This window comes from Podarcis vaucheri (genome assembly GCF_965113315.1).
Source record: "Podarcis vaucheri genome assembly, chromosome: 7".
NCBI lineage: Eukaryota > Metazoa > Chordata > Lepidosauria > Squamata > Lacertidae > Podarcis > Podarcis vaucheri.
In genome coordinates this window covers 29,934,592-29,946,507 of record NC_138765.1, presented here as the reverse complement: position 1 = coordinate 29,946,507, position 11,916 = coordinate 29,934,592, and the positions used below count along the sequence as shown (strand labels likewise).

General features: G+C 46.9%; 1 protein-coding gene across 2 annotated transcripts; it reads right to left on the bottom strand.

Moving 5' to 3' along the window:
• Nucleotides 1–883: 883 nt before the first annotated feature.
• PAQR7 (progestin and adipoQ receptor family member 7) lies at nt 884–7,981 on the bottom strand. Of its 2 annotated transcripts, none has more exons than XM_082231750.1 (2): nt 7,649–7,981; nt 884–4,622 (listed from the first exon to the last, which is right to left on the bottom strand). In XM_082231750.1, exons 1-2 carry the CDS (start codon nt 7,972–7,974, stop codon nt 3,527–3,529), a joined length of 1,422 nt encoding a protein of 473 aa, XP_082087876.1. In that variant the 5' UTR covers nt 7,975–7,981; the 3' UTR covers nt 884–3,526. The 2 variants fall into 2 exon arrangements, with proteins under 2 accessions (XP_082087876.1, XP_082087877.1); XM_082231751.1 differs by having other exon boundaries at nt 884–4,603; nt 7,649–7,787.
• Nucleotides 7,982–11,916: the final 3,935 nt, after the last annotated feature.

Here is an 11,916-nt window from a genome sequence, read left to right as displayed (position 1 = left end):
ATGAACGAGACAGAAGACTATAAACATTTGGCTTGTGAAAATTGCTTTATAGAAACAAATGGCAGAAACAGGCCCATTAAAACGTATAAAATATAAGACAGACAGGAAAAAACACACACAACATGACCTTCCCAGCCTTAGTTCCTGCAAAATTCTGTCTAACTCCCTGAAATTTCCTTTATATGAAACTCTGAATTGCATCATATTCATTAGGTGAACACCAAACACATTCAGAAATAGTGTATATCTGGTATATCTCTCTTGAAAGGATACCACTTTAGAATTCCGATGTGGGAGCATGTTGCAAGGCTTCCCCAAAGAGAGAGAAATCACTGCCATGTGGGAAAGGAGCATGTTCTGGACCAATTTGCTCCCTAACATGATAGGTTTTGTTCTTTAAATTTAAAAAAATGTTCATGATTAAGTATGGCCATTTGAAGAGATTAAGATCATCTTTCCAAAATGTTGTACAAGACCAAAAGTGGCTGTGTTGAGATATAAACAATAACTCCCCACACAGGGATGGTCACATGCAGCCTTCAAAATAATGCCATGCAGCCTATGGGGCTTTTGCTCCTAACCCCTCTTCATCTTCTCTGCTAACTATACAGTCTAGAATGATGCCACATTTCTGTGTCCAGAGAGGTTCCTCTCCCCCCCCTCACTTTTAAGCACCAGAAATAACTTGAACAAGCAATTCCGCCAGGTATTCTGAAATGGCACTCTTCCGAGAGGTCTACTTTAAAAGCAAGGGCTTTTTAGTCCGACTGAAAGCAAGACTCAAGCCAGCTAAAAGCCACACCTTTGATTTAAGAGGTTTGAAGAGCACCCATTTCCAACCAAGCCCACCCCCACCCCTTTAAGGAAGCTCATAAGTGCAGGGTGAAGTCAAATCCGATGGCTGCATTTTGAAAAGCAATGAAGATTCCAACCAGGTGGGTGGCCACATCCTGTCTCAAGACACAAGGCATTGTCGTCTTGCCACATGCCGCCAGTAGTCTGGAGTATTTCTAGAAACTTGCTTGGGGCACTGTAGTGCAACATTATCAGCCCCCTTAGGCTGCAATTCTATGAATGCTTAACTTGGGAGTCAAGAGCCCTACTTGACACAGTAGTGCCTACCTCTAAGCAAATTAAGGAGGATGTTGACAAGCTGGAACGTGTGCAGAGAAGGGCAGCCAAGATGATCAAGGGTCTGGAAACCAAGCCTTATGAGGAACAGTCGAAGGAGCTGGGTATGTTTATCCTGGAAAAGAGGAGATTGAGAGGCAATATGACAGCCATCTTCAAATATCTAAAGGGCTGTCACATGGAACAAGTTTGTTTTGTCCTGTTGTGGAGGGTAGAACTTGAACCAACAACTTCAAATTAAAAGAAAGAAGATTCTGACTAAATAACAGAAATAATGTTCTGTCAGCAAGAGCTGTTCAACAGCGGAATGGACTCCCTTGGAAGGTGGTGGACTCTCCTTCCTTGGAGATTTTTAAGTAGAGGTTGGATGGCCATCTGTCATGGATGCTTTAGCTGAGATTCCTGCATTGCAGGGGGTTGGACTAGATGACCCCTGAGGTCCCTTCCAACTCTCCAATTCTATGAAATGTTCATAGGCTCTTCCTGATGTTAAATGCCTTTAAACCAGTGGTGACTGACCTACTGTCCTCTGACTGTTGTTGCACTAAAGCTGCCCTTATCACTGACTATCGCTGGCTGGGGCTGATGGAATTCCAGTAACACCTGGAGGGTTACAGGTGAGCCACCACTGCTTTTAATGAAGAAGGAGAAGCCTTTTTTCATCAAATGCATAATTAACATGGGGATTTATCGGCACAAGATTTCTCAATGGTCACAAGCACAGACGGTCTTTTAAATCAAGACACACACAGGCTTGCAAACCATAGAACTGTAGAGTTGGAAGGGACCACAAGGATCATTTAGTCCAACCCCCCTGCAATGCAGGAATCCTTTTGCCCAACGTGGAGCTCGAACCCACAGCCCTGGGATTAAGAGTCTCATGCTTCCCCACCTGAGCTGGCACCTCCAGGCAAAGTACACCCTGATGTTCAGGGAAGTGCTATCCCCAAAACACCCCACCAAAGAGCTTTACAGGGATCTCTGGCTGGGGATGGAACATGTGCTCAGCGGCAGAGCAGAGGGCAGCAGGTCACAGGTCGAATCCTGGCTGCCTGGGGTAGATGGTCACATGGCCTGGCCTGGTATGGCAGCTTCCTGTTTTCCTGCTGGAGACAGAATGTTGCTTTAGATCAGGGATGGGGAATGTCAGGCCTGGGGGCTGAACGTGGCCCTATAGGGGCCCCCTGGACTGTCACCAGGCCATATGCAGTCCTAAGCTACACCTGTTGCCAGATGAGCTTTGCATCCTCCTTGGGTGTCTTTGGTTGGCTGAAACATGTCACTGAACTCTAATAATGCCTCTTGGCTTGCCAGAATGGAGGACAGAGGGGTGTGGGTGTTTAGGAATTACCATCCTGTACAAAGGATGCCCACTTTTGTCTCTGGCCCTGGAAGGTTGCCCAGAATGGAATTCAACCTTCAAGATAAAAAGGGGTCCCCAGCCCTGCTTTAATTAGTCCTTTAGCCTAACCACTTGTGTGTCTGTGTTCATTTTACTTTTAAAATCCAGCCACAAAAGCCAGCCCTACTCTAGATAAACACATACAAGACACTCATTTTTCCCTGGATGCATCACATTCACCTAAATTACTAGGGTGAGTTTTACTCCAAATATTATCATTTGGCTTTACCCAATCCAAAGGGTTATGGGGTTCCACTTCTTAAGGCACGTAAACATAGCAGCTTCCCAACTAGCTGGATGATTGTTGTTGCACCTGACAGGAATGATATTTTTCTCTGGGACACCCCTAACTTGTGGAAAGTCAGAAGGCAAGCTTTGAAGACACCACAGTCTGACCCAACCTTGCTAGGGTCCCTTCCCCCAGCAGCTGTGGAGATGCACCATGGGGTCTGTGACTGCATAGGTCAGGCATGCCGAAAGAGCATCGAGGGATGGCTTTGGCATGGAGCAAAGTTGGCATGTGCCCAGAGGCCGTTGATGCTTGAAGGACCCTCCCACCTAGTCAAGTATGGACCTGGTGCTAGCCTTCGTCCATCTCTCCTGGAACTCTTCCACCACTGAGAAGACCAGAAGGGAAGACATATTAAGTGTATGAGTAACTGTCTCTCAAAGGGAAGGCAGGGGGGAACAGAACCACCTCCTGGAAAGTCCTATTGCATCCAGGAAGCAGGCCACTTCCTCCCACAAGATGGCTGTGCTCATGTCACTTCCTTTCTGGTGCAATATCTGACCCACCCTCGCTGCTGCTCAGATGCAGTAAGCAACCCCAAAGTGAGCAAGTGACGTGCTCTTAACCATAGGAAGAAACACCAGCTGTGCCAGGCAAAAATGTCCAATCCCCTGAATTACAGTGACACAGGCACACCCAAAGCGAGAACAAGGAAACTGGCAGATCAACGCCCACCCACCCTCTATTCCCCCACTCTGTCCTTCTCACTCCTCTTTCCGATGCAGTTTGCGCTGCACTCTGGCAGTCATGAGGAGGGCCGTAAAGAAGCAGATGGATGCCACAAGAAGGCATAGGGAAGAAAAAAGTGGAGCCAGGTCGCCGTGGAGCCGTGAGTAGATGGGCCGCCTCGTTTCGTAATCCAGAAGCACCGCCTCCACCTGGGTGAGGGTGCAAAGCATCAGGAAGACGTGGAAGATCTGGTGCCCCTGGCCAACAAAGTGGCACTTTCCGGGAAACCACTTTTCGGGGTAGGGGTAGGCAAAGAAGAAGGCCCCAATCAGGAAAAAGAGGACGTGGCACTTGTGGTATAAAACGGCCACGTCTGTGAGTCCGGAGGAAGGGGAGACGTAGATGCGGTGCAGCACCGGGCTGATGTCCAAGGCGTACGCCAGGGCAGAGGGCATTTCCTGGCAGAGCCTGCCCCGCAGGGAAGAGAGGTGAGGGCTCCTGTATTTGGCATAGCAGGAGCCGGCGCACGAGAGCCAGGCAAGCAAAATGGCTCCCGGGATGTAGAAGCCCGCAACCCTTGTGTGCCACTCGGGCTCAATGGCATAATAGTAATGCACCAGAGCACTGCTGTACTGGTATGTGGCTACGCCCACATAGTCCAGGAAGAAAAACGCACAGTGCCAGAACTCAGACTTGGCCTGCAGGAGGTGTGCCAGGGTGCTGAAGGTTGCGTAGATGACCGAAGAGGCGGCGATGACGAAGAGAGGCTGCGTGTGAGGGTCTCCTAGGAAGTCCACCGCCTGCGAGAGCCGCCAGAACCTCACCACCAGGACCAAAGCAGCCACCAGGTGCGTCCAGACATTGACGGCCTCGTTGTGCCGCTGGAAAAGCGACAGGAAGTAGTACTTCCAGGTCTGGTTGAGCGGCCGGTAGCCGGCCTGGATGTAGGGCTTCTGGAAAAGCCGGGGCACGTCCGATGCCTCCACCGTGCAGGAGGCTGAGGGGAGGGCCTCCTCCAGCAGCCGAGGGACTTTCCAGAAGTGCTGCGCACTGATGAAGAGGCGGCTGAGCTTTTCGGACACGATCGTTGCCATGGCAGGAATGGGCAGGCCCTGCAGAGCAAAACAACCCCTTTCAGGAAGAAAAGAGGAAGCAGAGTTGGGTTTGTGTTGGTTTGCATTTTGAAACAATGGATGCAGTAACTGACAGTGGTTGAAACGGGAGCCACTGGGGGAACAGGGGGAATTGGCAGAGCAGATGGCTGCTTGGGGAACAGAGGGGAAGCTCAGCAGTGTAATCCTAACCCTACTTACCTGGGAGTAAGCCCCACTGCAGTCAATAAGGCTGAGTTCTGAGCAGTCATGGTTAGATTGTAGACTGTTAGCGTACAATCCTAGGCGCAGTAGGAGGAAGCCCCTTTGAGCAAAGTGAGGCAACTTATAGGTAAACATGCAGAGGAATTGCACTGCCTGGCTCTGATACTTAGCTGGAAACAAGACCCTTTGAAGGAAGTGGGTCTTGCTTCTGAAATGAAATGTGGCTGGAATTGGCCTTGCAAAAAGGAGCGTATTCCCTTTAGAGTAAGGAGGGAAAGGTGTAAACTATGTGGGCAGTATTATAACATGAATCTATGTAACGTTTTTTACTCCTGCTTTGATTACATCAATCACTTTTGCAAGGCAAGAGGTGAGAAGCTGAGAATGAGCTTGCGAGGAGGCATACCACGGGCAGACTGTCAGGCAGAGAAGCGCAACAGCAGCTTATCAGTGGTCCACTGTTTGCAGACTAAACTTAGTGGCCTGGTTCACAAATAAAGCTAAGCCATTATTAACGTTAAGCAAAGCAAAGTTCATAAACCAAGAAAAAGCCATGGATTGCAGGTGTGCCTTTTTGTAGTTAATACACAATAATTAAGCCATTGGGTTGACTTGAGCAATCAAATCATGATAGAGGAAGAAGAACACTGGAGATACGGGATTCTGGCCAGCTAGCTAGCAGTAGCCAGCAGCTTACTTTGTACAACACCATTCGAGCTAAATCCATTACAACAGGCTACCTGACCAATGGGAAATTAGGATTCCAACACCTATATCCTTTAAGATCCAAGAACACTCAGCTTCCATCCCAGATTTTACCAAGTTCTTTCATCAAGCCAGGGGGAAAAAAATCCTGTTTCATGCTTCTAACTTTTGTAACTACAACTCTAGATTTTTGTCAAATAGATTGGTGTGTGCGTGTGTGTGTGTGTGTGCGTGTGTGTGGAAATTCTTCTTCCTTTTTTTTTTTAATCCCCAAAATGAATGAAATAATTAATCAACAACAAAAGCATTGCCTGGCCCTGATTTCCACCACCATTAAACTGCAACCCGCTCAACCTCCTCCTTCCAGGAAACGCCTTCTGTTCAAAGGCATTTTTTCATCTGTTGCCAAAGATGGGCTTGGTCAGAATTCCTAACACCAGGAGCACCCCCTCCTAGCCAAATCTCTTAACATAACAAGCATGGGGTTTTTTGCAGTGCTCAGAGGGAAAATGCCAGGCTCTCTTCTACTCTGAACCAAGCCATGGGCCGCCAGAACCTGACTAAATACCAAGGCAGGAAATTTAGCAGTCTTAAGTCAGGATGGATTTAGTGAGAGAGATTAGGTGGCCGCTGAAGGGAGTCTTCTCTCTGAAACCCTGGAGCCCCCTTTCCCAACGAGGTGCCCTCCAAAGTTTCAGGTGAAGGGCTGGCTCTCCGTTCAACTATTACGTTATTTCACCACCTGCCACCCCAAGAGTGCCTGTTCTTCAGCACTTTTGAGCAGGCCTTGTAGATTGAGGCTGTGTACCTGTTACTGTTAAATATGCTTACAAAAATAAGACGGCGAAATCACCTCACTACACCAACTCTTCTAAAAAGAGCAACACATCCTGCTTATTCAGTGATAGGTGGCTTTTTTGAGACAATGAAACATGAGGGAGTATGCACATGTCAGTCTTTGAATCAGCTGAAAGTCTGGTGATCATCAGACTTCCAATTCTCCCACAGGCTGCCAACAGCACTAATAGCAACCTCCTCCCAGTTTTTCCCCACTACCCAACAGCCTGGATACATAACAGAACCCCATTGTTATATAATGCAAAGGGATGAAGGCGGGGTTTGAATTGTCTATATAGGAACGGACCTGTAAGCAGCTGCTTAAGCCGGAATCCATGTGAGAATCCTGCATTCAGAAATTCCACTGCCACCTTTTCTTTCTTTTAAAAATAACTACCACCTCTTCTTTGTTTTAAAATTAACTACCACCTCTTCTTTGTTTTAAAATTAACTACCACCTCTTCTTTGTTTTAAAAATAAAGATGCCTGCGATACTTCGCATTCTCTTTAACACCTCACCCAACATTTGCAAGCCCTGGCTTGCTTTGCCTCTCCCTGTCCTCAAACGTTTGGCTCCATATTTTAAAGTTGTGAAACACTCTCTCTTTTTTTAAAAAGCCATATACACTGGCTGACCGACGCTCTTTTTCCAAGCAAGGTACACACACACCGCCAGCAATGGAAAGATCCACAGGCTGATTGCCCCATTTTATAGCCCTAAATCCAGAGAAAAAAACACCTCACGCCCATTTTAGAAGAAAAACCGGTCTCCCCACCCGCGCTCCCTCCTATTAGGGAAGCTCCCTGATCGCCCCAAAGTTTAAACTGACCAACTTTTCTTACGAACTACCAAGATGTTAAAAAGTTTGAGGCGGTAAAAGCTTGCAGACTAATCCTATGCACGTTTACTCTGGAGCAAGTCCTCGTGAGCTGTGTGGGGTTTATTCCGAAGTGTAGCCAAGCTGCAAAGGAAACCGTGATCCTGTGCACACTTGCTCGAGAGTAAGCGCCGCCTGATGTCTCTGGGGTTTTACTTCTAAAGCAACCCTGCATAGGGTCGGGGAGCAAAGGAAACTGCCCCCACCCACCCACCTTAACTCAAAAGCGCGCGCACTTTCCTCAGTTCCTTTAAACGCCTCCCGGACTCGCGTTGCATTATGCAAATAATTGCTCCCCGCAGAAACCTCTCATCCCCGGTTTTGTTGTGCGACACAGTCCCGTCGCACTGGGCATCTTGTCCCTTGAAAGGAGGGGGACCCCCATTTTCTCACTCCGGTGCCCCCACCCCACTCCTCTTACCAATCGCCAGCAGCTTCTTCCTGAGGATGCTCGTCTGAAAGCGCCGAAGGAAGAGCAAAAAGAGAGAGGCGCCGACCCAGCCTAGCCGGGCAAGGCCGCCCCTCTGCGGCAACAGCCGCCTCTCCCCAAGAGACCCGCCTCGTCTGTTTTGCTTTTTCCCACGCAGCTGCAGGCAGAAACCAAACAGAAGCGCCGCCGAAGACTTCGGACCAACGAGGCGCTGCGCCCCCTGGAGGTTGCAGCCGACACCCGAAAGTAGCGCCGGGCGGGAGAAAGGCGCGGGGGGGACGACCCCAATGCGGAAGCTGCAGGAAGGGGACGTGCATGCTGCGTTTCCCTCCCTCAGACGCCGAGGGAAGATGCATGTAGGGAATCCCGGGAAGCGCAGCTTTTCTCGCCTGATGTGCCAAAAAATCCCATCCTCTGTGCAGTTATTAAAGGCAGAGGAGCCCCGTTCTCCGTGTCTTTATCCCCAATCGCTCCTGTTGCAAAACATGAGCTGCCATAAGGCATGGAGGAGATAACCTGAGATGGTCCAGTGCAGGCTTCCTCAACCTCGGCCCTCTAGATGTTTTTGGCCTACAACTCCCATGATCCCTAGCTAGCAGGACCAGTGGTCAGGGATGATGGGAACTGTAGTCTCAAAAATATCTGGAGGGCCGAGGTTGAGGAAGCCTGGTCCAATGCCTGCCAACCCATTGGACTCTGCACTAGGATCCTGCACTGTTCCTCTGAGTCCTGGGCAGCTTCTTTCCGCTTTATGTTTACATGGACCCCAATGGGAAGCAGCAAAGAATCATAGAATTGTAGAGTAGGAAGGGATCCCAAGGGCCATCTAGTCCAACCCCATGCAAAGCAGGAATTCAGCCCACCACCATCCTTGAGCGGGCTCCAACCACCAACCTTCTGCCTTAGCAGAAATTCACCAGTGTAGGGACTCCCAGAAAATGACTGCTTTGCTTCTCATTGGTTTTTGCTGTTGCATCACTCTGTGTCAACCTATCCAGACCCATGGGCGTAGCCAAGAGGGGGCAGGGGGTAGCTGCCCCTCCCCAAATCAATAATAATACATAGCTAACTGAAGCGCTGCCCTCCCCCCCAAATCCTGGCTACACCCATGTCCAGACCCACTGTTTTTCTCTCTCCCTAGACTAACTGCAAGGTTTGTCAAGGAAAGCTAAACCAAAAGCCCAGGTTCAGACAACACACTAAACCAAATTGTACCTTAGCACAACAGCAAAGGACCAGGGAACAAAGCAGCCACAATCACCTTTCATAGATCCTATGCTTTCATGCCAAGACAGGTGTGGAAAAGTTCTGGGGCACAGACCAAATTAGGCCCAGCACAAACCCCAAGTAGGTTCAGGAGGCTTTGTTCCCTAAACTACACTCACTTGGAATGGAGTAAATGCATGGCTGAAGCAGCTGTGACCTACTTGTGTGAGAAACGTTCCTCAGCCAATCCCTGCAGAAAACATTTTTGCCCAACTCAGGTCTAGCAAAGTCCTATGCCGCACGTTTCCCGTGCCCAACACCCAGCAGGCTGCTTGGGAAATGCTGCACAAGGGACATCCACCTTTTGATTCACCCAACGGCTAATTTAGTCTTCCCCCTACCCCATGGCAAAGCCATTATGGGGAAAATCATACTATTAAGTAAGTTGTATGAGTTTCACTTCTTTTGAGTTTTATGCTATCAAACATTGCTTACCTGCATTTATGTGCTACAACCATTTGAATATAAATGTGTACTGCATACTGGTAATCTTATTTGCCCAGTTTGGAATTCATTGATATTTTACTAGACTAGATAGCAAGCTAAATCTGAAGTACTGTACTGAATAATGCAAAATCTGTGTTACACGTCTAAATGGCTGCTAGCAAAGGCACACTAAGCTGTATATAAAAAAATTCCTTCCAGTAGCACCTTAAAGACCAACTAAGTTAGTTCTTGGTATGAGCTTTCGTGTGCATGCACACTTCTTCAGATACACTGAAACAGAAGTTGCCAGATCCTTCTATATAGTGAGAAGGTGGGGAGGGGTATTACTTGGTATTACACGAAAGCTCATACCAAGAACTAACTTAGTTGGTCTTTAAGGTGCTACTGGAAGGAATTTTTTTGACTATGGCAGACCAACACGGCTACCTATCTGTAAGCTGTATAGTGTGTTGGACCATATGCACAGCTATTAATCATTTAGAAGTTTTGAAAACTTCTCAATACTCTTCCACCACCCACAGTACACACCTTTAATATTTTTTTATATTTTTTTATTTATTTATACATACACAGTCTTTCATCAAAGATCTCAGGGTGGTCCACAAAATAAAAATTCTTATTCATTGGGGTAGAGAATTAAGCCACTGCTTAATTGCCCCATTAAGTTTTAAAGCCCTGCTTGTGCTTTTTTCAGAGCAGCCTCTCCTGCATGCCTGGCTCATCCCTTCAGAATGGCAGCTGCATTGTGCTGTTATATTTGTTGTTTAGTCGTGTCCGACTCTTCGTGACCCCATGGACCAGAGCACGCCAGGCACTCCTGTCTTCCACTGCCTCCCGCAGTTTGGTCAAACATCTCGTCCTCTGTCGTCCCCTTCTCCTTGTGCCCTCTTTCCCAACATCAGGTTCTTTTCCAGGGAGTCTTCTCTTCTCATGAGGTGGCCAAAGTATTCGAGTATCAACTATAGTAAATAGTTATATTAATTAATTTACCCATTTCTAGTCTCTACATTCAGGACTTGACAGCGGAAAGTACCAGAAAGGCATGTCAACTGGTATGTTTCTTCATTACCTTGTGAACTTTGGTATCAAACAAACTTTTTACCTGCACAAGGTCTGTTAAGCAAGTATTTCCATCTGGTGCATAGCTAGAGGACAAGTAATGCAAAATACTGAATTATTCCAGACTATGGGAGAGAGTTTGTGTGCCTCCAGACTTGCCACTATTTTGCAGGAGTGATTCAAGCACATACAAGAACTTTAGCTTTGGACAACTGTGGTCTGTCACCCTAGTGTATCAATTTTCATTTTAAAAAAATCTCGTTTTAAGTGATGGGGAAATGCCCTGAGAAGCGTGGGGTGGGGAATCAATGAACAGTAAGACAATGTAGACAATCCCACAAGCAAATTGGGATGTCTAACCGCCACCTAAGCTTTGTGCAAGCAAATCAAATTGAAAGTTCTAAGGAGCCCTTAGCAACAGAACAGGGACAAGATTATATTGGATGCACTTACCTCAAGTCCCATTGAGGTAAGCAGGAATGCAGTGAGGCCCTATTTCTCCAAGAAAACTTGGGAGATATGCTTTAAGAATACTTCCCAGTTAGCAATTACACACATTCAGCATTCATTTTTCTCCGTCGTCCCCCCCCCCCATTTTAAAGCATCACAAGCGCTTTCAGTGGCAAGGTATTTACTATCTATAGGCAGCAAGGAAAAGAAACCAATTTAGTTATGTCTATTTATTGATGGCTGACTAAATCTAATAGGTTACAGAGTAATGTTTATATGTTGATGTAATGAGCAAGTTGACCAAGCACACATCTGTACAGAGACATGGACAGGAAGCAATTTTGCATTTATGCCATTAAAATACAGCTTGAATAACCTGGTACCAGTCACACTACTTATAAAACATTCCAGAAGCTTGGGGGGAGGGGGAGTTGGGGAGAAAAGGTCTGTTAAGTGGCTCTCATCAAAGTAGGTTGGTTATGAACACAGTACTAACTAGGTTGGGCGTTCTCCGTACTGCAAGTGAAGAAAAGCCACCTATTCTTTAAAATATTTATAATTTATTTTCTGAATTAAGTATTGTGCCTGCAGTAGTTGTTTGTGCACTGAAATGTTAAGTATTTATTACAAGCCCATACTTCAGAATGGAATATTGAATTCCATATTGGGACTATGTAGTTACATTTTTTTGCCACATGGGGGAGTTGCTCCAACTGGCAAATACATTTTACAACACTAAGATACAAAACAAGCACTATTTGGCAGACACTATCTTTCAGATCATTGTTTTGCTATCATTCCCCACACCCAACTCCCAAAACCAATTTAAGGCTCTACAATGCAATCATTTTACAAGATCCACAAGTTCCCTTTTAAAAGTATTACGTCAGTATGTTTCAACAATAAAGTCTCTTTAATATCCAGCACCACCTAAGCTTTCTCTTATCCCAAGCACTATACTTGAACCTAGAGCAGTTTGCAAAAATGGTGACTTTGGAGCTTGAGGGTGTATGGACACCCCAAAATTTTAAATGAAA

Coding starts and splice junctions, on each gene's coding strand:
- PAQR7 (XM_082231750.1), bottom strand. CDS start 7,974: ATGCACGTCCCCTTCCTGCAGCTTCCGCATTGGGGTCGTCCCCCCCGC. Junction 4,623..7,648: donor GAAGAAGCTGCTGGCGATTG/GTAAGAGGAGTG, acceptor TCTTCCTGAAAG/GGGTTGTTTTGCTCTGCAGG.